At 40.2% G+C, this 23,758-nt stretch overlaps 1 protein-coding gene across 1 annotated transcript in view; it reads right to left on the minus strand.

Annotated features, from left to right (window-relative positions):
- The window catches only part of drosha (drosha ribonuclease III), a 123,432-nt gene that overhangs the window by 4,721 nt on the left and 94,953 nt on the right, over nucleotides 1-23,758 (minus strand). Inside the window, exons 26-31 of the mRNA XM_007565032.2 lie at nucleotides 22,305-22,410; nucleotides 20,658-20,799; nucleotides 16,378-16,460; nucleotides 13,675-13,778; nucleotides 11,157-11,249; nucleotides 8,874-8,920 (exon numbers count right to left, since the gene is read on the minus strand). Of these exons, the coding sequence (XP_007565094.1) occupies nucleotides 8,874-8,920; nucleotides 11,157-11,249; nucleotides 13,675-13,778; nucleotides 16,378-16,460; nucleotides 20,658-20,799; nucleotides 22,305-22,410 (575 nt within the window). The remainder of the gene's footprint in view (nucleotides 1-8,873; nucleotides 8,921-11,156; nucleotides 11,250-13,674; nucleotides 13,779-16,377; nucleotides 16,461-20,657; nucleotides 20,800-22,304; nucleotides 22,411-23,758) is intronic.

Raw genomic sequence — 23,758 nt, forward strand, 5'->3', positions numbered from 1 at the left:
TCTGTACACTTTTATGCACTGAAATATTTAAAACAGAAGAGCGTTGAATGTTTTTAAAAGTAATTTCATGTTTTTTAGCTTTGCTTCATATCTTGAATTGGTCTCCCTTTTCAACCTGCAGGTTTTTTTGACAAATGCTCTAAACTCTTAATCATCTTTTAAAATGATACATTAGATTTTACACATATTAAACAAAAAATACCTTCTTTTAGGTCCAAGACATTTAATTTTGAAGTAGTGGAGGAAAAAGTGTCTCTTTGAACTGAAAAGTTTGCTTTTTGTGGTATTACTATAGAGTTAATAAATAATTTTATACATTTATTTAACGGAGATAAATATGGATACAGTTAGCACATGTGGTGGTCTATAAATGATTTATTTAGTTCACTCTAAACAAAATGAATAGTTTAGAGTGAACTAAATCAGGTACAACTGTATATTTACAAAATACACCTATACAAAGACAGAAATGTAAACCTGATTCCTGGATAACAGCTGAAATAATCCAGGATTATGTTAGTTTTATATATATTTTAAGACGGAGAAATCAACCCCAGTCCATAATGTAGCATCAGTTCTTCATTAAATTGTTACGAATCGTTCCTGTCGTTGAAACGTTTTAACCCGGCGGCGGCAGAAGGAGCTGATGGCCTTCAGGTGGTTTTCCACCGAGTGTTTACATTACTGTGCGCAGCCACGGCTCGGCTCGGTGCGAGGCGTCATGCATGACGGCTGCCCACTGGTTTGTGTCGACTCGCTGAGGATCACCATTTGACTGTGCAGTTTTTCCAGTCACAACTCGTGACCATGCAAACTAAGTGCAAATTAGAGCTTCAGAGCCTTTTAACAAAGCCTGAGTTTGGCTGAGAGACAGAGAAGAAATGGGAAAGGAGCGATCTGCAACAAAACCCAAGAAAAACTAAGGATGTTTGAAAACAGAGATTTAAATCGTCATCCAACACAAACCTTCATTTTACTGCATAAAGACTAAATAAGTAAAGGTTTATCCCAAACGTTTGTTTTTATAATTTGAGTATTGGGGTATAAATGTACTGGGATGACTGGTTATGTAACTGGTCGACTTGTTTTGATGAAGCAAAACAAAAGTGGAAAAAGTTATAAGAATTTTTAATGAGATTTTCTGTGATGAACAAACAAAAAGAGGTTAAAAATTGTTTTTATGGATGAAATTTATGGAATATAAAAGGATGGATGAAATAAAACTGATGTTTAGACAGATGGATTATAACAGAAACATCAATTATTTTGTCAAACACATCAAAGAAGCAGCTTGGAATCTGGGTGTAGTGATGAACTCAGACCTGAACCTTCAGAGCCACATAAAGACAGTTACAAAGTCGGCCTTTTATCACCTGAAGAAGATTTCCAGATAAAAATTATTAAAACTACCTATGTCTTTATCTCCAGTTGCATTGATTACAGCAATAGATCTGCTTAAAAGGTCAATAAGATGCGAAACGCTGGTTAAAACTAGGAAAATATAACATATAAACAACATTGAAAAAGAAACAATCTGACCAAGTATTTTTGTTCTAGTTTCTAGTGGAAATTATCTTAGTACACTTGAAATGACAAAACTAACTTGCAACCAACTTTTGACCAAGAAGTAGGAGCTTGTTTTACTCAATCATTATTTAATATTGATGAAAAAGTTCAATTGGATAAATTTATGACTGTTTTCCCATCTTATGAGTGCAAATAGCACTAGATAATAGAACTACCACTTTTTGACAAAAATTAATCATATTTCTTGCTGAAAGTTTACCTTTAAGTTAGTTTTCTCTTATTTCAAGTATGCTGAGATTTTTGTACTAGAAACTAGCAAAAACTTCTTGGTAAGATTTTATGTTTTTGCAGTGTAAAGTCCTTCCACTGGCTTCTGTTAGTTGGTAAACCACTCAATAGTTTAGCATCACAACATATTAAAGATCTGCTGATGTATAAAACTTCCAGACCTCTCAGGTCTTCTGGTTCTGGATCCTCAGAACCAGAACCAAACATGGAGAAGCAGCATTCAGCTTCTATGCGCCACAAATCTGGAACAAACTTCCAGAAAACTACAAGTTCTTTAAATCTAGACTAAAAGCCACCTGTTTGGATGCTTTGACAATATAATGTTTAATAATTGGTCACTATAGTGTTTTTATTTTTGAACTGCTCTACTGTTAAAATGCTAAAACACAAACAAACTTGACTGAAGTTATTAAGTAGTTTTCACCATTTTCTGCAGTCTGAACTCGCTGGAGGAAAACATCTTTAACTGATTTCCAACAAGCAGCCGTACAGAGCTTCACTTGTCTGCAACCTGTTCATGTATTCATAACTCAAGGGTCTCCTATGGTCTATACGCAACACAGTCAAAAAGCACAATTTACATATATTATGCATTCGACTTGTGGAGGGAAAGAAGATGAGTGTTCTTTCTGGTGCAACACTCTAATTTGTCATTATAGAAACAGAGAAAGAAAGTGCGCGATAACAGCGGTATCCCATTAAAAACAGAGGCTGGGAGTAATAAAAACATACATGAACTCACACTGAAACACACACAATCTCCGTCAGCGAGGAAAGCCACACACTGCAGTTAAAATATGGAAATCACCAGCATTTTTTCCAGGGAGATGACTTGAGAATAACCCACTCAAGAGGGGGGGGGAAAGCTTTGGCCCAATTGCATTGTTTAACATGCAGCACAGGAGCAATCGACAGAAGAATAAGGCAGCAGCAGAAAACGCCAGGCTTGGTTTCAGAACGTGTCGGCCGTTGGAGCGAACTGCGGCTTCCCAGCTGTCTGAGGAAAAAGCTCCTTTGAGGAGCGTTTACTTTGCATGCTGAACAGTTATAACACGGTAACTCGCTCAACCCAACTGCAGATTTGGACCCGAATAAAAGTGTTCTGCCAAACAGCAGGAGGTGAAACAATTTACTTTGAGGAGTATTTTTACCCTGCTGTACTTTTTTATTGTTACATGAGTATTTCTGCTCTTGAGTAAAACTTCTGGATTTTCTGCCCAGTAACTGAACAACAAACATGTTTTAACCAAACATTCACCAGACAGACACACAACAACTTAGACGGCTACTTTTTACCTTTCCTCGAGTAAAAACATGTTGAAGTTTAGCCTCTTAAAGGAGCTCGACACACTCGGTTTGCTTTAGCATTCAGCGCGAACGGAGGCCGTGAGACGACTCCACAACTCTATCACCTCGAGCGCCGCGCATCCGTCAACAGGCCAGCAGCGCGGCTGCATAATGCTGCTGATGAAGGGATTTTCCTGCCATGCCAAAGGGCAAATAAAACCCTGAAGCCAGCGAACACAGAAGCTGCATACTGTTCTTTACTCTCCTCTTTAACCGCCTGACGCTTTTATCCCGAGATTAAGAGGTTTAGAGGGAACCGAGTAAAGAATGTAGTTCCCCTACAGCAACAAGCTGGATAGAGACTCTTTTCTCCTCGTCAACAGATATTGTATTGTTCAAAAAACAAGCAGCTGCAAGGAAGCAAAACGGAAAAATGAGAGGCGGCGTGTTTTCAGACAATGATCTGAGGCAGCAAAGAATTTGGAAAACCAACAAGGGAGGATAACAGTTGATGTTATGATACTTTTTAGAAGTTATGTTCTGATCTTGCACACAATTTGTGTTGCAACAAGCAAGCTACTATGAGTTAGCATGCTAACTATGCTACACAGCTAGCCCGTTCTTCAGTTTTACTATAGCTTAGCATGCTAGCAGCTTTATATGACCGTGTAGCTCAGATAAAAGACTTTAAAGTACATTTGTACTGTTGTTGTATTAACCTTAAAGACCACTCGGGTCTTCTGGTCCAGAACCGGACATGGAGAAGCCTGGATTTTATAAAACTATCAAGTTGTAACGGTTTAATATGAGACAGATAATCTGTGAAAAAGAAAAAAAATTGAGCTGCCAACCGAAAACAACCAATCAGAGCCAGCAGGAGGGTTTTAGTGCTGTCAATCAACCTTGTGAATGCGCTGCTGAATGTTCTAATGGTGGAGAAACAAATTACATTTAGAGGAAAACAGTTTATCCTTAACTAGCCTTAGCATTTGTGGCAGGCTATGAAGTGGAGAGCAAAGGGTGGAGGGAGTGAGCACAAGAGTGATTGACAGCGCTAAGACCCTCCTCTCAACTCTGATTGGTTGTTTTTGACGGAGTTGTATTTCTGAAGTACTGGGAGTTCGATTTTTTTCAGATTATTTGTCACAACGTAATGATAATTTTAATAAATACCAAAAGAAAACATTTTGGAGTAAGAAGTAGTAAGGAAGTCAAATAGAGGCTCTTCCTCCTTTTACTACAAACTGTATTGTTTATCAAAACAAGCAGGTTTCAAGGACCAAGCAAAGGGAAGACGAGTCTCAGAGCCAGATAAGCAGCAGTTCAATCAGTGAGAACTGAATGATAAATGGTGAAACCGTTTCCATTTATATTTGAAGATCAGCATCAGAAACTGTGAACCGATGACTCCCCAGCCCACCTGGCTGCTCTCAGCTCAATTTGTTTGCACTCATGTTTCCCTACAGTGCAGGCCTTGGTTAACGTTTAATTCTGCCCTGACAGATACAGGCAGGAGACTGTCAAAACGCGAGCCATCAAAGGCGGGAACCAGCCCAAACCGCGGCACATCGGCCAGAGACGGCACCGAATATCGGCCGGCTTCGGTGTCTTTAATGAGCTCTGAGCTGTCGGAGCGAATACAGTAGTGTCTCCTCACCTTCCTCTCCGTGGGATCCTGTCAGCCAGGAAAAGATCAGCAGCGGAAACACAGAAAAGAAGAAGTTCAATTCTTCTCAAAGTGCTCCTGATACTCGGGGAGGCTTTAAATAAAACATGGAAATGAATCCCGACACGATGCAGGGCAGCGTTTTCGATCAGAGACTTACACAAGGTAGGGCTGTTATACAGCGGGAGTAATGGTGTAGCCAGAACTGCACAGAGGGCCAATAAGACAATCAATGATGAATTACATGACACCGGGGCTAATGTCCTTGATTAGTCTTGCTATGCGAACAAATGAAGCGAGGCCCTTGACAATCACACTGGAGACAATGCGGCTCCAATAGGAGTTGATGTGTTAGGCCGTTCTGCAGCACATGAGCTCAAGTCTCATTATACAAACTCATGGTCAGGAGACGCGCAAATCCTTCAAAAGCATGTTTAAATCCTGATTGTGGCCTTGCAGGCTTATATAAACAGAATCATGTTTGACTATGGAACAAAAGAAAATTTCCTGGTCAAAAATGATGAATCTGGACAGGATTCATGAATAATAATAAAAAAACCAGCCATTAATTTATGAGTATCCCGTGTCAAAGAATATGGCCTCTTAATAAAGTAGATGAGACCAAATTCCACATCATTTTGTTGGATTAGATTCATTAATATTAGCCTGAATGGTTGTCTTAATCAGAGGCGGACCCACAAAAATGTACTCAAGTAAGAGTGACACAACTTCAACATATTTTTACGCAAGTAAAAGAAATTACTCAAATAAAAGTTAAAATGTATCAACTTAAGCAAAATTACTATAGCATACTTCAAAATTTAATATGATCAATTATGTAGTTTCTAAATAAACACAAAAGTTATGAGCTAACTTTGCTAGTTCATGACGTAGTTAGCACGCTACAAACAGCATAATAATTAGCAGCTGAGCTAACATCCCTGCTAGTTTAAAACTGCATAAGCAGAACTAAAAGTTAGCATGCTAGTCCACAACGCAGTAAAAATGCTATTAACTAGCATGCTAACTTGCTTCATTTTGGCACTAATTACATAATTACTATGCAAAAACTTAGCATGCTAGCTCACAGCAAAGTAAGTCACAAATTAAAACTACAGACTTTAATAAATTCTTGATATATTAATTGATCAAGTTTAGAGGCAGGTAGCACTACTTCAGCAAATTTTTACTTTAAACAGAGCATCGTGTATTTTAAAGGCCATTTTATAGCACAATCAGGTAACTCTTCAGTCTGTATATAAAAAACAAGAAGTTTGATGCTTTGAAATTGGGTCTCTGTGTCTTTAAGAAGCTCCTACTCTTCTTCATGATGCCGTTTCAACTGTTTTTATCAGCGTTGGACTGAGAAGTAGTTGCACCAGATGTTTGCTAATTGCTGCTGCCGCTAGTCTGAAGGAGCAGAAAGGGAAAGCCACGGGGTGTAGCAAAAAAATAAATATTTTCCCAGAAAGTTACTCAAGTAAATACAACTGAATAGATGTAATTAGTTACTACCCACTTCTGGTCTGGTCAGGTTTGTGTTTGACGTTTTATTTTGAAATTTAATGTCTTATTTTATGTTGTGGTGAGTCACTAGAAAAACACTCCCACTTCAACATATCGTCGCTTTTCTAAATTATTTTTCCAAAAGATGATTTAAGCAAAAAAATAAAAAAGAAAAAAAGAAAGAAAAACTGTGTGTGTGCATATATATATATATATATATATATATATATATATGGATTTGTATTTTTTCCACTTTTATTTTTTTGTGTTTCACTGCTCAAGTCATCACTTTTTAACAAATATAGTTTTCTTTTATAAGAGTGCAGCCATTTGTTAGTCTAGGCTGCAAACTGTAATTAACACTTATTTGGCTAAACCTGGATTTCTTAAAATACAAAAGCAAACAAACGTGTCCTTCAAAGCTAATGTTTTGTTTGTTACATTCCAACGCACCTTTTTCAAAACAGCCTCATTTTTATATTCCAACCACTTCACATGCATAAAAATCTACTTTTATCTCTTCTGCCAACAGTCTGCACTCAATTACAGCGGCTCACAATTTAAAGCAGGTTAGAAATCCCAAAGCTCACACCGGGAACATCACGTGAAAAAGAGCACATCCTGCTGACAGGTGACTTGTAAATTAGCAGCCTTAAATTAGGTGGGAATACAAAGTCAAACAAAGCCCTTCAACTGGAGGCACTGCACCAAACAAGGGAGTGCTCCAAGAGATGATTTTAAATTAACTGACCTTTTAAAAAGGCATCGCTAATCTAGTCACATGAAACAGCAATTTATGAGGGGGGGAAGTGTTCATTTACTAGCAATGAGCATCTATCAATCTTGGTGACAGAGGAGTACACTGGGGAGAGGGAGGAAGACGGAGGAGAGTGGAGCTTTAGCTCCTGACACGCTAACGCTAATGTTTCATAAAAAGCTAAAGCCTGAGCACACAAACTGCATCAATCACAAGTGGCTGGAGGCCTCATTTAAGAGCAGAGAGAAATCAAAGTCGGACCTCTGCGCCCTCGGCGACTTGCACAGGCCAGCCACGACAAAGCCATTTGTGTTCACCTCCAGCTAATTAGTTGAGAGAAGAACAAATTGTACGTTTGATTAATGAAGTAGTCGCAGAAAGCAACTGATTCCAGTCCAACATGTCCCTCCCAAACACAATCTGGATTCTGCACACATGCATCTGCATACATATGCAGGGAGAGTACGAGGCGGCGGCGCTACACGATGGAAATTGCTGGTGGATGTGTTTGTGAGCGCCGCGTAATTGTAGTTTTACTTGGGAGAGAACGAGATGTCATAAACGCCTAAAACCCGCCATCTATTCTCCTTAAGTGCTGGTTGATGAAAAGACAATAACAAGATGAAAAGCAGCCAGGGAGGGCAGCGGCTCATCAGGGACGCATCAGACGCACTCCTTCAAATCTGAAGAGCGGCGATGAGTACATGAGAGTCCATCAGGGTGTGAAGAAACATGATCACACAGGGAAAAAAAGGCACAACACAAACTGTGCATCACTGACAGAAACATCCTGCAGGATGATTGATGTGCTCAATGGTGCTTAGCTTCCTGGTTCTCCGTTTCTGGCTCGGCCTCTCGCCCGAGCGCTGGGCCCCCCCTGCTAACACCCAACAGGGACAGTGCAGCGCCGTCAACACAGAGCGACTCAAACGAGACTCAGATAAACATTCAGGCCGTTTTCACACCTCAGTCCGGTAGAATCGGTTCGATTGGGAACCAAAACTGCAACATTTGTTACATTTTCAGCTGCTGTGGTTTTCTTTCACACTGCACCGAGTCAAACAAACCAAACCTTTGAAAAACCAGTTCCCCTCCTCACCTGTGGGGGCACTGCAGCAAGAACCACTGAATGAAAAGACAAAACCTCTGAAGAAGACACTGAGCGCAACTTCCTATGTAAATAAAAACAGAGTAGAGCTCTATAGAATCCTAGCGGTTGTAGGATTTCTGAAAGATCACACATTTCTCCCCAGCGCTAGGCTACCATGTTTGATTTGGTTGTATTTACCCAGAATCCTCTGTGCTGTTGTCCACTTCCTGCTTTTGGAGCGGTGCCCAGTCCACTTGGCATTCACATATACATTCAAACCGCACCAGAGTTCACTTCAACCAAACTGAGACCGAACTTTGTAGGTTGAACAGAGTTCGATTTGCATTCACACTTTCTCAAACAAATCGGACTGGAGTTCAATTGAAGTGGACTAAACAGTAAAACATTTAGTCAAATTTTAACAGTTCTTTTATATATATATATAAATACAAATTAAAAGAAGTCAGAGGTCTCCTTAGATTGGTTGTGAAACTGACTGCTACTGGAGATCCTTCCTGGCAACCAGAGCAAGTCTTTAAAAATTACTTGGATGATATTGTGATGTGTTATAACAGCATTTAATTTCCATTTGGGATAAATAAAGATTATTTGAATTTGAACATTCCCAGTCTATCAGTCAATGTGTAAGGATGAAGAGCATTAGCATGTAGCAATGGGATCCATCAGAACCAAGACAGACACACTGAGAAAACATCTAAAGGAAAGTGTGTTTGTGTTGCTGAACAACTCACATTTTTCAAGCGCATCCATCGCAGCTCCCATTTCAGCCTGTTGGATGCTGGATTAGAGGGAGACAGAGACACACAGGCAGGGAAGGATTTTAGCATATTCAAAATGGGACTTTCTGAAATTCTGTCAAAGAAAAGAAAAACAGGCCCGGTGCTGAGAGGATTATCAGGAGGGCATTATTTTTATTCTTAGCGCGCCCTTCTGCCTGACAATCACAGGTACCGCAGAGCACCCACTCCGGAAAGCACCGGGCGCCGTTCGCGTCTGCAACTCGGCGCCGTCCTGCGTGTATTATGTTGATCGTAGCCTCAACATCAGAGGTGGCTGGAAGCTTAAATCATGTAAATACGAAAACAGTGCGCGCTCTGAGATTCTGCAAAAGGGACAAACTTATCGCCAGCTTAGAGCAACAGAGACTGCTTTCAAGTGTGGATGGATGGATGAGTGTGTGTGTGTGTGTGTGTGTGAGAGAGAGAGGATGAGATGTTTGATGGATTTAGGTTTCATTTCTCGCAGGCTCAGCTGCGGCTTTATCGCCTTCAACCCTGAAAAGGCCGCCGTGTGGAGATTCACTTTCTCTGCTCTGCATGAATACAGGAAGTGGAAACACACAACAACAACAACAAAACAGGTTGCACACTGCAAAAACAGAAAATATCACCAAGTATTTTTGGTCTAATTTGTACAACAAATATCTTAGTACACTTAAGATAAAACTACCTTGCAAGTAAACTTTCAGCAAGATCTAGAAACTTGTTTTAAGTCAATCATTAAAGGGGACCAATTATGCAAAATTCACATTTTGCACATTTTTATAATTTTATTTACAGCTTCTAAAAACAGCCTAGGCACAAAAAAAGTCAGTTTTTGGCTATAAGTTAATATTACCAAGTAATATTGGTGTCTGGAAAATGAGCCGTTTCAAAACCTCTGGAAAGTAGCCTCACAAATCAGCAGGCAATGCACCGTTACCTAGCAACCACAGCAGAGTTCTGCCGTTACCTAGCAACCCAAGCTGAGCTCCAACACAATTGGTCAGCTGGTTTTACAATGGCTGCTGGAAAAGACAAGTGTTTTGTTGCTGACTTACCATCCAGAAACCACTTGCTGCATTCTAGTTTTTTTTTTGAGGAGGCTCTACTAATGCTTTTCAAAGAGGTACGATTGTATAATTGCGTACCTGTGTGCAGCCACTTTCACGTGCGAGTGTAGATGTTGAGTTTTTGGGCTCATTTGGATTTAAAGTGACAAGACGCCCTAAAACGGCTCATTATGAACTGAGCAAACTGAAATCTTATTACCCAAGAATGATTTTATACAAAAAACGTATTGAACATGTTTTATATAGACCACAGACCAATTCTCACCTGTTCACATTAGAATAATAGGCCAACTTTAGTATAATCCTGCAGATTATTTCACTCATAGTAAGACATTTTCCCCATGCTGTCAGTGAAATAATCTACCAGTGAAACATGTTTTTAAAATCAACATTAAAAATGATTGATTTAAACAAGCTCCACATTTGTTACTTATAAATTAGTTTTGTTTTATTTCAAGTGTACCAATATGTTTCCACTTGAAACTAGACCAAAAATACCTGATAATATTTAGATTTTTTGCAGTGTAGACGGACGGTGAAAAGCACAAACGCTCTGCTTCGCCTCCTGCTGCGGCCGCAGGAATCCCGGGTGCAGCGTCGCCTCGCCGCATTCGCTTCTGAGCAGCAAAGTGATATTTTCATAACAAAATTTATGTCAAATCAATAATGAATTGATTCATTTTCATTGTGCATAATGTCTCTTTCCCAATAGAGCTGAGCTTAATTGCTATAATAAACGGCATCAATACGGCGAAGCCATTATTCTCATCCCATTAGTAGAGCACTGAGAAGGAAAGCAGCCGGTTGTTGTTGTTGGATATTTTTATTCTTATCACAGTTTTCTAAACGTTTTTCATGTCAGAACTTTGTCACCTGTTAGTTTAAACCATCAAAACCAAAGTTTACTGCAAGTTTAAGACTATATTTATGGTCTACAGGAAGGATCAAGGTTTCGACAGTTTTCCAGAGTTTCCAGACGTTTGAGTGTTTTAAAATATAAACATTCATGAACTTGTGAAAGGATTAAATGTGAAACCTTCAAACGAGAAGCAAGAAAGAAAAACGTGACAAAGGAGAGATGGAAAAAGAAAAGGATACAAAGGAGGAAGGGAGCATGAAAAGAAGGAATAAATGTTTACAGGATGAAACTGGGATTAACTGGGAATGAAGGGATTTTTCTCACCTGGGGCCTTTGCCGCAGCCGATGCGTTCTCCTTTGAAGTAGACGGCGACCGTGTAGGTCCGGGCGTGCGACGGCCCGACCGTCTGCAGCGTCCTGCAAACAACAGGAACAAAAAACAAGCATGAGTCCAGGAAATCAATCTGAAGCAGAGAGAGATTCCCTTTTCCCAACAAGCAAACGGTTTGAGCTGCTGACAGAAACGGAGAAAAGAAGCGACTCGTTAACAGATGATCCTCGTTTAGCAGAAAAGAAACAGCGACTCCGTTTCATTCCTGCAGGGACAGCAGCACAAACACACTGCGACTCGGCTGAATTATTCACAGCGTTTACTTATTTCAACGGCTCGATCCATTTTTAATGCCGTCTGTCAATTATGATGGCGGAATCAATAATGCAGCGAGAGCGAGGCGGATCGGAGCAGAACTTCCTGTTTAACAGGAAGTACTGACGGCCTGCTGTGATAGAGCGGATCAGCCTCTCCTCTGGTCCTCCGTCTGACTCCCGACCTTTGACCTCTGAGAGGAGAGTCAGCTGGAGGTCAGAGAACATCAACAGAATCAAGTTTTCCAGGAGATTTTTTAGAAAACTGAGGAAATTACAGAGATTAAAAGACTAAATAAACCACAGGAGAGGGAGGGAGGGAGGGAGGGAGGGAGGAAGGGAGGAAGGAAGGAAGAAAGGAAGGAATGAAGGAAAGAAAGAAGGAAGGAAGGAAGGAAGTAAAAAAGAAAATCAGAGAAAGATGAAAGAAAGAAAGTACAACAAGGCAGGAAGAGTAGGACAGAAGGAAGGAAAGGAGTAAAGGAAGAGAAAAAGAAAATTATGAAGACAGAAGAAAGGAAAGAAGTAAAACAAGGATGGAAAGACTGAAGTAAAATAGGAAATTGAGGTAAAGACAGAATTAAATGGCGTAGAAGCAATAAGGAAGGAAAAAAATTAGGAAAAATTGAATAAATGAAGTAAAATAAGTAAAATAAGGAAGAAAGGAAAATAAAAAGCCTCATAAATCTTTGACTTGACTTCCATATTTTTCTAGGAAGTGAAGGAACGTCTTCACATCGACCTGCAGAGGTCAGGCCGCCTCAGCAGGAAGTCAGGATTACCCGACCGGCCCCTCGTCTCTGCGGAGCGGAGCTCGCTCCGGCTAAATCGGTGAAACTCCTCCCGCCGCGGCGCTCCGTTCGTTTCTGCTTGGCGTTCCCGCGGGCGACGGCGCGCTGACTGCGGCTGGAGAGACGCGCCGTGTCAGAAACCAACAGAAGCAGGAGGAAAAATAAAGCTGAAAAGACGCGCGGAAAAACACGGAGCGGGACAGAAGGAGCCGATTAAACACTGGACATCAACGCGAACTTCTGTCTCCATGCCGACCTCCCCTTTTCTCTCCAATAAAGGCCGTTTCTACGTCTCTATGGCAACGAACGCAGCATCGTGGCGGCCGTCCCAAGTCTTTTATCAAGCTCGACTTCTTGTTGAATGAGAGGTTTCGGCGGCCATGTTTATTTATCACGACAGCGACCTTCAAACCGGAGGTCAGAAACGTTCTGGGACCAGCAGCAAAGAACGGAGTCCTGCAGGAAAACAGATTTTACTTTTCTAAAGTGAGCAAAATAACAGGTTAAACAGCAGAGCTCTAATTTAAAGGGAAACCCAGAAATTTAAGATTTTTAATGACAGATGTCATAATTATGGGTTTTTTACTTTTGGACAGCTGATATGATGCGTAATTGAAAAACACTTTGTAACAGTTTATATCTCACTAAACAGCTTTGGCAGGTTTTACCAACTCAAATTTAAGACTTTTTAAGACCACTACAAATGAAATGTAAGACCTATGTTACAGCTGTAAATTATATATTTTATGATGCTGTCGCACTAAGCCTGGAGTTATAATATAAACCTGCACTTACCTGTGACAGACGCAAAAAAAACACACAAAAAAACTAGCAAGGTCACATTAGCAGCTAGTTAGCTAATATTGTGAAAAACTTTTTAAGTGCTGCACTACTTTAAGGAATGCTAAGGCTTAGATTTACATTTATCCAGAAATGCCACTAAAAACTGTTTTTAGAAACATATTATATGTTTTAATTTAAGCTCTGATAAGAGTTTATTTTAAAAATAGTTCAAAATTCAACATATGAAAGATTTGATGGCTAATTTGGACACAATTTCTCCAAAACTCTTAGCTGAAATTAGCTTAGGAAAAGAGAAACAGGGCTTAAATGTATTCATTTCTTAAAAACTATTTAATTTAAAGTCATTTTATTAAAAACGACAATAGACAAAACGACAATAAATCAGTGACATAAAAATAAAATGCATTAAATTCTGAGTTGCTGGCAGCTAGCACTGGTTAGCATTTTTAAAAATGTGTTTATTCCATAGTGAATTGTGAGGGAACACGCTCAGACATTGTTTCTGCGAACAGTTTGACGGTAAGTGGCTCAGAATAGCATCACAGCTTGCCTCGAACAGCTCGTACGTACGCGGCGCGGCCCTGACTTCTCTGAGCTCTTACTTGTACAGCGGGATGTCGGGCTCCTTGCCCTCCGTTCTCAGGGTCAAACAGCACTGCTGCAGCTGAGATTTGGGGTCGTTCCAGTCCTGGTTCAAAATAAACTCCTGCAACACACAAACCAGAGACAGGCGCACTCATTTCATTTCGATCTGTTTTTCTTTTAAAAGCCATTTCTTTGAGAGAATCAGTGTGCTGAAAGTTAGGACCCCTCTCCTTTGGCTCTTGCTTTTATTTCATTCCCGCCATCCCAGCGCTTTTTATAAAGCTCCCCCTTTTGGACTCACTTATTTGCTCGCTCTCAGACTGGCTCTCCGTCTGTGTCTTCACAGTGGGTACAAATCACAAGCTACTTAAGACAAAAGCCAATCCCCGGCCAGAAATAAAAAGTGTCTGGGAGTCTCCCAGGTGTGCAGCCCTGATACATTTTTCCTATCCAAGTGGGACTTCTAAAAGCCCTTCCATTAACAGGGAAGCAGCCTTGTCATAAAAAGGCAGACTTTGAATGCAGAACTGTCTGCTCCTATTAATTTTCTACAAAGAGTGCTTCTCCTGCTTGTGCTCCCTTGCTCTCGCTTTGCTCTCCATCTCTGCTGGTCTTGATTTTTTTTCCCTCCATCCAACTTTCCCCCATCTCTTTCTGCAAAAACATGGAAGCTTACCAAGTATTTTTGGTCTAGATTTTTGTGAAAATATCCCAGTACAGTTGAAGTAAGACAATAATTCCTTAAAGGTGACTTGGTGTGCTTCCTTGAACAGGTTAGGATAGGTCTGCAGGCGATGCAAAACATTTTTTGGCACAAAATCATTCTTAGATAATCAAATTTTAGTCAGAATGAGATGTTTTAAAGTGTCCTGTCACTTTAAATCTAAATGAGCTGCTGCTGGCCACACCCAAAAACTCAACGTTTACTATGACATGTGGAAATGGTTGCAAACAGATGCACAATTATACAACCGTACATCTTTGAAAAGCAGAAGTGGAGGCTCCTGCACAAAAAACAAGAATGCAGCAAGTGGTTTCTGGATGGTAACAACAACAACACACTTGTCTTTTCCAGCAGCCATTGTACTGCGCATACAGAGGTTAAACCAGCTGAACAAACCTGCTGGAGCTCAGCTCTAGACTTTACTAGGCTGGACTTTGCTGGGGTTGCCAGGTAACGGGCAGAACTCAGCTGATTTGTGACGTTAAATTCAGAAAGTTTTTGAAACTGCTCATTTGCCAGACACCAAAAACGTGAACTTATTCATTGCCAAAAAAAGTTTTAAAAGCAGTTGAGACTAGGTCTGAAACGATTCCTCAAATGATTCGAGCACCTCAATTACTAAAATTCCTTGAGGAAAATTTATCAGCCTCGAAGCTTCGTTAAATTATCTTTTATTATGTAGCGGACCGTTTTCCGCCAGGATCATTATTTGATTCCTCGGATGATCGTAAAAGTATTCTATAGAGAACTCGATTACTAAAATATTATTTTACAACAGCCCTAGTTGAGACCCAAACGGAAATACAAAAATGTGCAAAGTGTGAATTCTGCACAAAAAGACCCCTTTATTTTTCATTGATAAAAAAATAATAGTTCCACTGGCAGATTATTTTAAGACATTTTCTCTTGTTATACATGAATCTGCCAGTGGAACTAGTACTTTGTAATCAATATTGAGGAATTATTGACTCAAAACAAGCTGATAAATCTTGCAGCAAAATTACTTGTGTTAGTTTTGTCCTTTTTCAAGTGTACCATGACATTTGCAGCGGAAACTAAACTAAAAATACTTTTGTGTTTTTGCAGTGCTCCTGGGTGGTGGGAGGGTTCTACGCTCCTTCAGCGTGAAGCAGAGGAATTTTGATGTTTGGAAATGAGCACAAAGCCCACCTCTGCTGCAGAACAAGCCACTCCTGCTGCAAAATGCACTTGTGCAAGCCCCTCGATATGCATCATCACACGGCGCAGCACAAAGGAGGGAAAAAATACAGCAAGGTTGGCTCTCTATTTCCATCTAAATTGGATGAAGCAGCACAGTGTGCGACGCCGTCTTTCCACAAGGCTGTGTAAGGAGACGTGCTGGCTGTTTCACAACTTTTCCTCTTGGATGTGGAAATGAGGTGCTCTCTTGTAGCGACCATGACGCAAAGCTCAGCTCCTCCAGAGCTGAGGATTCTCCCTGGAGAGGCACACCAAGACAGCAATTAGCATGGCATATCAGACCGCTGCAGCAGCCTCACAAGGAGAGGTCCAGGCTGTGCGGGTTACTCGCTGTGTGTGTATGTGTGTGTGTGTCTGATAGTTCTGCAAGCAAGTGCGCAATCTGGGGTGTTTTCTCTCTAAATCTGGACTCGGGGCACTTGAGGATAAAAAGCCGATCTGGCCGCAGGAGTTCTGAAACACACTCGACTTCCTCTGCCGCACTCCTTAGATCAATAGCCAAACGCTGATGAGCAGCAACAACACCCCGACGCATGCATCTCTGCAGCGGCTGCGCTTCCCATTAAAAGTCGACTGGAATAGCAGGGCGAGCCGCCATTATGAGAGGCATTCGAGAGCCAAGCACCACTTCAGGGCCCCTGCATCGATCAGGGCCCGGCCATTAGCTCCCTCCTCATCATCATCATCTCCTCGGCGCTTTTCTCTCCTTAAGGTGCCCTGCTCGGCAGCGCATTGATCAGGCGCGGCCGCTGAATGGCCATCGATAGGTGCTCACCTTCAGCCGAGGGAAAAAGCAGACGTTCATGAAGGTGTGAACGTACTCCAGGTCTTTGTCGATGTAGAGAGCCGCGATGAAAGCTGCAACAACAAAGAGAGCACTTATAAAAAAGCAATAGAAGAAGAAAAAAAGAAAGCAAGGTAGCCAGTGAACAGTTAAGAACGTGTTCTTAACAAAAGTCTTCTAGTTCTACTTCTGAGGTAAATGAAAGCTAAAAACCCAGAAGGCGTTCGGCAGCAGACTGGAGTTTAACGTAAACATTTTGAAACAAGAACCAGGTGTTCACAGGATTTTTCCACCAAATTTAGCAAAGTAGCTGCAGTCAATTTTAAGACTCTTTAGGTTGTTTTCAATGCCACCCCGAATTAAATACACAAGAAAACTATAAAGAAAGGAGAGGCATATGTCCCTTAACTTAGTGCAAAGGTTAAAAGTTTTTATGCACAGAATGTATCCAGCCTCGTATGTTGAAAAGTTTGGCATCAGAAGTGACCCAGAGAGTTGTTTATGCGAACAAATAAATCTGCACTGAACGGGTTCGACACACAGGAGGCTCAAACTGTTCCTGACAGAAAAGAGAAAAACTACAAAACAAGATAAAACAGTTTCCCTTTAACTTTACACTCATTTAAGATTTTTTTATCCTGGAAAATGCTGCAGAAAAACAATATATATATATATATTTTTCTTTTCTTTTTTTTCCCTTCAATTTAACCAAATCTTACTAAGTATTTTTGTCCTGCTTCTAGTGCAAATATCCTGGACCACTTTAAGACAAAACTAACTTGCAAGCAACTTTTCAGCAACAAAAAGTTGAAAGTGAAATAATCTCCATGTGGAACTAGCACTTTTTCACTAAATATTAAGGAATTATTGACCTAAAATTAGCTCCCATTTCTTGTGGGAGTTTAACTTGCAAGATAGTTTTGTTTTATTTTAATTGTACTAAAGTATTTCCTTCAGAAAATAGACAAAAATACTTGGTCAGATTGTGTGTTTTTTGTAATGCAATGCTAATTGTGGTGTTTTAATGCATATTAATATGTATTTGTGGCTTGAACTGTTAAAATAAGCAGCTATACGTGTTTTAGACTGGATCTAAAGTATCTGTTGATTTCAGTGATTTGTCTTGAATTTCTGTAAACTGACGGTTCTCTGTTTCCCTTCAACAATCCAACAATTATTGACTACTCTCTGCTGATCCATCCCATAAAGTTCTATTAAAACACACTGAATCTTGCGGCTGTAACATGATAAAAGGTGGAAAGGTTCAGGGGGTGTTAAACTGCCAGGCAGCCCTCTTTAAGATGAAACTGTACGTCAAACTGCAGCGCTTCCAACCCAGCTGAAAAAGATTTCAAACGTAAGCAGAGGTCATGCGGTGTCATCTTCATCTCTCTGCGGTGCCTTTTGTTTTCCCATTTGCCGCCGCCGCCGCCGCATTCACTCATCTCAGCGGCTAAGACAGCAGGACACGAAGAAGGAATAATGGGTAATATTTCAGAGGGGCCAGTAAGGGGCCTGCTGCCGCCTCGGGGCGCGACTCTTCATATAGAGAAGAGCTGAAATCATTTCCAACGCTGCCCTTTCCACTTCCTCCCGTGTCATCAACTCTGCTCAAGCCCACAGAAAAAATAAATAAAAAATAAAAAATCTGAGCGATGATTTGAAAGGCAAATGATATGAATCACAGTTGGGTTTTTCATCATTCTGGAAGTGTTTATTCCCAACTTCCCATATGCCTCCGTCCCAGTTTGCTCTCTTTCTGTTGGCCTAACGCGGACGCGTCGGCTCCGTCCCAATAAGAGACATATTTACTTGTGTTATTCATCTTTTAATCTGGACAGACGAACAGTCTTTTCACTCTGGGCTTCAACTCAAGTGTAGGTTTGGCAGAGATGAGAAGAAATCTTTTTGTCTTTATTGGGATATTGGTGTAAATAAAGCTCCATGTGGCCCAATCAGTTAAGATGTTTGAAAAGCTCTAAAATTAATTCATCTTTTACTGGAGAAGAATTAGCGAGAAAATTTAACAATTTCAGTCAATTTCTTCAAATATGGAAAAAACATCAGGTTAAAAAACAGGATTTTAAACGTCCAACCATTTAGTATTGATGTTTGCATACAATGGTGTTCAAAGTGGGGGTTGGGAGCCATTAGCGGCCCTTAGACTGATCTTTAGCGGCCCTGCTGACCATGAGATCAAATAAATTAAGACAAAACTACAACTTTTAAATTAAATTTTACGCATTAAAACGTTAAATGCAACAAAAAATTATAATTTGCCAGGCTTTCTGTTTTCTTTCTGTTGTCATGGTAACTAGAACCACATATACTCATTGGCCTGTAGGGTAAGGTACAGATCGGCGCACACAAATCTACTTTTAATTGCTGTAAACTGTAAAAACACAAAATCTTAAAAAGTATATTTGTCTTATTTTCTAGTGCAAATATTGTATTACACTTGAAATAAGACAAAACTAACAAGTAACTTTTTTTTGCAAGAAATAGGAGCTTATTCTTCGGTCAATAATTCCCTAAAGGTTCTAGTTCCACTAGCAGATTATTTCAGTTATTACAAGACATTTTCCCATGTTATAAATAAATCAATTATTGACTTTAAACAAGCTCCTGCTTCCTGCTGAAGTTACCTACATGTTAGTTTTGCCTTTTTTCAAGTGTAATAAAATATTTGCACAAGAAACTCGACAAAAACATTTGGTAAAATTTTGTGTTTTTGCAGTGCATTAAAACTCAGATAAAAATACAGCAAGTGTTTTCAAAATAAGACTAGCAGCTAACTTGTTTCAGATTTCTTCAATCAAGCTCAGAATATCAAGCAAACTGGTTGGATCTACGATCAGATTCCTACAAAACAATAAAATTAGATTATTTTATTTAATTAAAATAGCTTATTGTCTAGTAGCATAATAACTTATTTGGTGATTGTAGTTTTTAAAAATGATATTCTGGCCTTGGAGTCAAAGTCTGGAGCTCCTGAATGCTCCTAAATAATCCTGTTTCTTTGCTATTATTATACTGAGCCTGCGTCTTACATTAAAGTCTGAAGTTTGCAACAACAGCTCCATGTTATGGGAGAAACAACATGACTGAAAAAACAAAGCGGTGATTGATTAATTTCACCTGTCTGCCAGGGAGCTGGCAGCTCGGTTTACATCCCGCAGTGAGGCGCTGACCTCGACATCCCATCAAAAATAATACAGCAGCCTAATGATCCCAGAAAGTTGTGATTATCAGAAGCTGTGGTCCAGCGCAGCCTGCAGGACAAACCGTAATGTCCCTTAATGTTGTTGCTGCTATTTGTTCACCCCTGGGAGGTTTCTGAAGTTACTGGACCGGACTCTGGTTCTGAGTTTGAGGGTAAAAACGTCACACATGGTGACGAGAACCAGGATTTAATCAGCTTGATTTGACGTTTGAAACATTCAACTCATTGGTGAAAACAACTATTAGTCGATGTTATTTAGAGAAGAACTGAAAATATAAAAGATTTCTTCTGTTTCTTCAGGTCAAACTGCTTTTAGTGATAAAAACACAATAAGTATTGTTTTTAAAAGTGAACTATTATGCTTCCTTGAACAGTTTAGGACAGGTGTATAGGCTACACAAAATATGTAAAAAAATTTTGCACAAATTTATTCACAGAAAATGAGATTCAAAATTAGCTGTTTTAGGGTCTCTGTCACTTTAAATCCCGATAAGCTCCTGCTGGCCACACCCGCTGACTCAAAGTTTACAGCCGCTCGTGAAAATGGCTGCAAACAGATGCGCGATTATATGACCATATGTTTGAAAAGCAGAAGTGGAGCCTCCTGCACAACCAACAAGGATACAGAAAGTGGTTTCTGGGTGGTAAGTCAACAACAAAACTCTTGTCTTTTCCAGCAGCCATTGTACAGCAGTAAAACCAGCTGACCAATTGTGCTGAGGCTCATCTTGGTTGCTAGGTAACGACGCACTACCGCTCAAATGTGATTCAACAAAAGGTTGTTTTTAGAAGTAGAAAGCAGGAAATTACATATTGTTGCACCAACTGTTTTGTACGTTCTTGAAATGGAGTAGAGAGGGCCACATAAAAATCAACCTAGGGGCAGTTTGGCAGGTTTTTTTGTGGTCTTATCACATTTAACATCTATTTAAGGCTCAATAACTGTACAAAAAAAAACATTAATGAGTCGTCCAGTTCAACTAAATATCAAAATGGCAGCACTGATTGGTTTTCTATGCATAGGCTGAGATTAAAGAAATGAACGTACACTCCAACAGGTCAGCCAGAGTCTTTGTGCGAAGCGCGACGGGCCGTTTGGTTTTGTCGTTGGTGATGGCGAACTCCTGCATGCCCAGCTCTTCTGCCACTTTGGCCTGAGTCCGGTTGTTCACCAACGAGCTGCGGAGAAGCTGCAGGGAAACAAAACAAACAGGAACTCATGTCGTATCCGAGCAGCAAGGTGAGCATCACTCACTACATGGGGAGAAAGAAGAAAAAAACCAAAGAAGAAGTCGATAAAAAGCATGAAAATGGAGGGGAACGTGGAATAATTCATGCAGAGAAAATGTTTCAGTCTCTTAAATATTACATCGTGACTTGGAGCGGAGCGGATGACAACATGTTCGACTTGTTAGGGTGCATTTAAGTCTCTAAAAGAAACACACAAACATGGTAAATATAGCCACGAGATGCAGAAGGGAGCAAATGGAATGAAACGAGACTCGTATGAGTTCGTCTTGCTGTGATATGCCCTCATTTTTATTTTATTTTATTTTACAGCACGCACCCAACCTCGACTGAAGTGGCAAAAATAAAAAAATAAAAACCAGACACCAACACTAGTTGAATGGGCACTTTTTATCCCGATTCAAAATCCATTTCAGATGCGCCCCGTGTTGACTCCTGGGTATTGCTCCAAGCTTTCAGCCTTCATGAAAGCTTGCTGCATGGAGGCTTTTATACAAATGACGTCAAACAAGAAATATCTGCATGTGCTGGGATGCATGGATGCTTAGCGCTATCATGTTAACCCAAAAAAAAAACTAATTTTTTATACTTCACTTATTTCTTCCTACTATTTAATTAGGTGGAGTTATATGACATCGTTTAAATGTAAAAGTTGGTTTCCCACTTTTACATTCGGTGAATGGCAGCTTAACCGAATTGTTAAGGATCCTTAAGACATTAACCAAAAGTAATTAGTAGTCCTGTTTGAGGATTTTAAATAGTTTTATACACAAACGTATCAAAAATAACCAAATTCTACTATGGAGATCAGTTAAGAGATAAAATAGACAAAACAGGACTCATCAAGTTTTAGGATATAAAATGCAGACTTATCCACTCCAGCCATCGAGTGGACAAGTCTGCCGCCTGACTGCACAGTCAGCAGTTTTATAATATCCTTTATTAATCTTTATTAACAGTAAAAAACTCCAGTCTGTTTTTCACTGGCCATTTTTGATTCAATGCTCGTGATTGAAGCGAAGTGAAAACGTGACAACCTGTGTTTCTTTTATGCTTGTGTCCTGACGAGACGCTGAGTCAAAATAAGGCTGAAATTTTCACCTGGATGCAGCTTCATTTCTCCTGTCTGACAAAGGAGCTGCAGATAAAGGCCTGTTTGTTATTGAAAAGCGGCGAACAGTTTGGTCTCGTGACAATACCCATCACATGGAGTACAGTAAACACACTTTCTGTGGAGCGAAATGCGGAAGGAGGTGGAAGTATAAAAAATAACCTAAAAAAACAAGATGAAATCACTGAAAACTAACTCATTTAGAAAGAAGGCAGCAGAAACACAAAGTAAAGATGGGAAAATGGATGAAAATGGATGTCTGTGGGTGGGAAAATGAAATGAAAGCCTTGTAAGGAGTGTGGGTGATGACATTTGATTTCAGTGATTTGATCTTACAGTTAAGTGTCCTTCATGGTGGTCAGGGAAGTGGATGAAGAGATATTCGGTGGCGACCAGCTGCATGATGGAGTCTCCGAGGAACTCCATCCTCTGGTTGTGGCCTCTGGATAAAAGCAGGAACACAAACCGGAGAAAGAAGGTCACAAGAGGCGAAAACGGGATTAAATAGGAAGAGCCTGCGAGGTCATCTGGATACACATCATCTCTGCGGATCTACCGGGCTTTTAGACTCCCAACTAAAACGACGGAGTTGGTTGATGTGTGTTTCATGTGCAGCCGCTGGGAACAGCTGCTCTGACAGGCGGCGTGACAACTTGGAGGATCTGAATGCAATTCAAGCACTGAAGTACAAAAGAAGAGTGCTTAGCGGGGAAAAAAAATAACACCTGCAGGAGAGCCTGTCAGCAAAAGCAGAGGCTCTGTGCAGAGGTTTAGAAACCATCTTTCAACATCATTTCCAAGAAAACGCTGTGATTCTGTACTGTAAGTCCCCGCTTAGAGAGGGGTTGGGTGGGTTTGCAGTAACTGCTGCTGCTGCTGCTGTAATGGTCATTAATTAAACAGAATTATAGATTAGCATTGCAGATGTGGGCTGGAGTCGGGCCAGGCTGGCAGGGATCGCTGGCTGCAGGGGAACGCCATGCGAGACGGGAGGTATATTCAGCACATCCATCTATAGCTGCACGCTCCCGGCAGGAGGCGGCGTGTGAAGATGAGGAGGGTGCGGAGGTAGAGGATGAAGAGCAGCAACAAAAGGATCAAAGTTTATTGTCTAACTTTTAACGTCTGCCACTGGTTTTTATTTTTGAATGAGCCACAGAACGCTGGACCCCAGTCTCAGAACAACCGCCAGTTATTCTGACTTTTGATTAATGTGTTAATTATAGTTTTTCGACTGACTCATTTAGCATTTGTAAGAATGAAAAATTTACTTTTCTTTTTCATTTGTTTTTCTAAACAACCACTGTAAAAATGAGGTAAACATTAAAATACAAAAGGGGAAACAAAAGAAAGTTCAAAGACCCAAAACTGAAGCGAAACAAAGACGTCAAGCAAAACTAGCTTTAAACTGCTTTAATAAAAAACATTTACTGTCCGTGGGGTTCATGTGGAGTAGCTAATAGTAGTCAATATCTTAACTGAAGCTGACAGAAGTCATAGTGGTCTTGTCTGGATAGTAAGCAAGGAATCCTCCTGGAGAAAACAAGAATGAATACCTGACTCAAACTTAAAAATCTTCTTGTATCTTATAAGTAAAACTCTTGTTTACTATAATTTCAAACTAACAATGTTTATTTCGCTAATTTAACAATTTCTGTTACAGCTCAAAAATGCTGGGATAGTTTATCAGGCACAGTTCACAAACGTATGTTAGCAACATGCATTTTGTTGTATACAGAAACCTGGAGGCTGCAAAAACACATGCTACAACCGATTAGCCGTTGGATTTT

Source organism: Poecilia formosa, unplaced genomic scaffold (genome assembly GCF_000485575.1).
Source record: "Poecilia formosa unplaced genomic scaffold, Poecilia_formosa-5.1.2 Scaffold171, whole genome shotgun sequence".
NCBI classification, from domain to species: Eukaryota; Metazoa; Chordata; class Actinopteri; order Cyprinodontiformes; family Poeciliidae; genus Poecilia; species Poecilia formosa.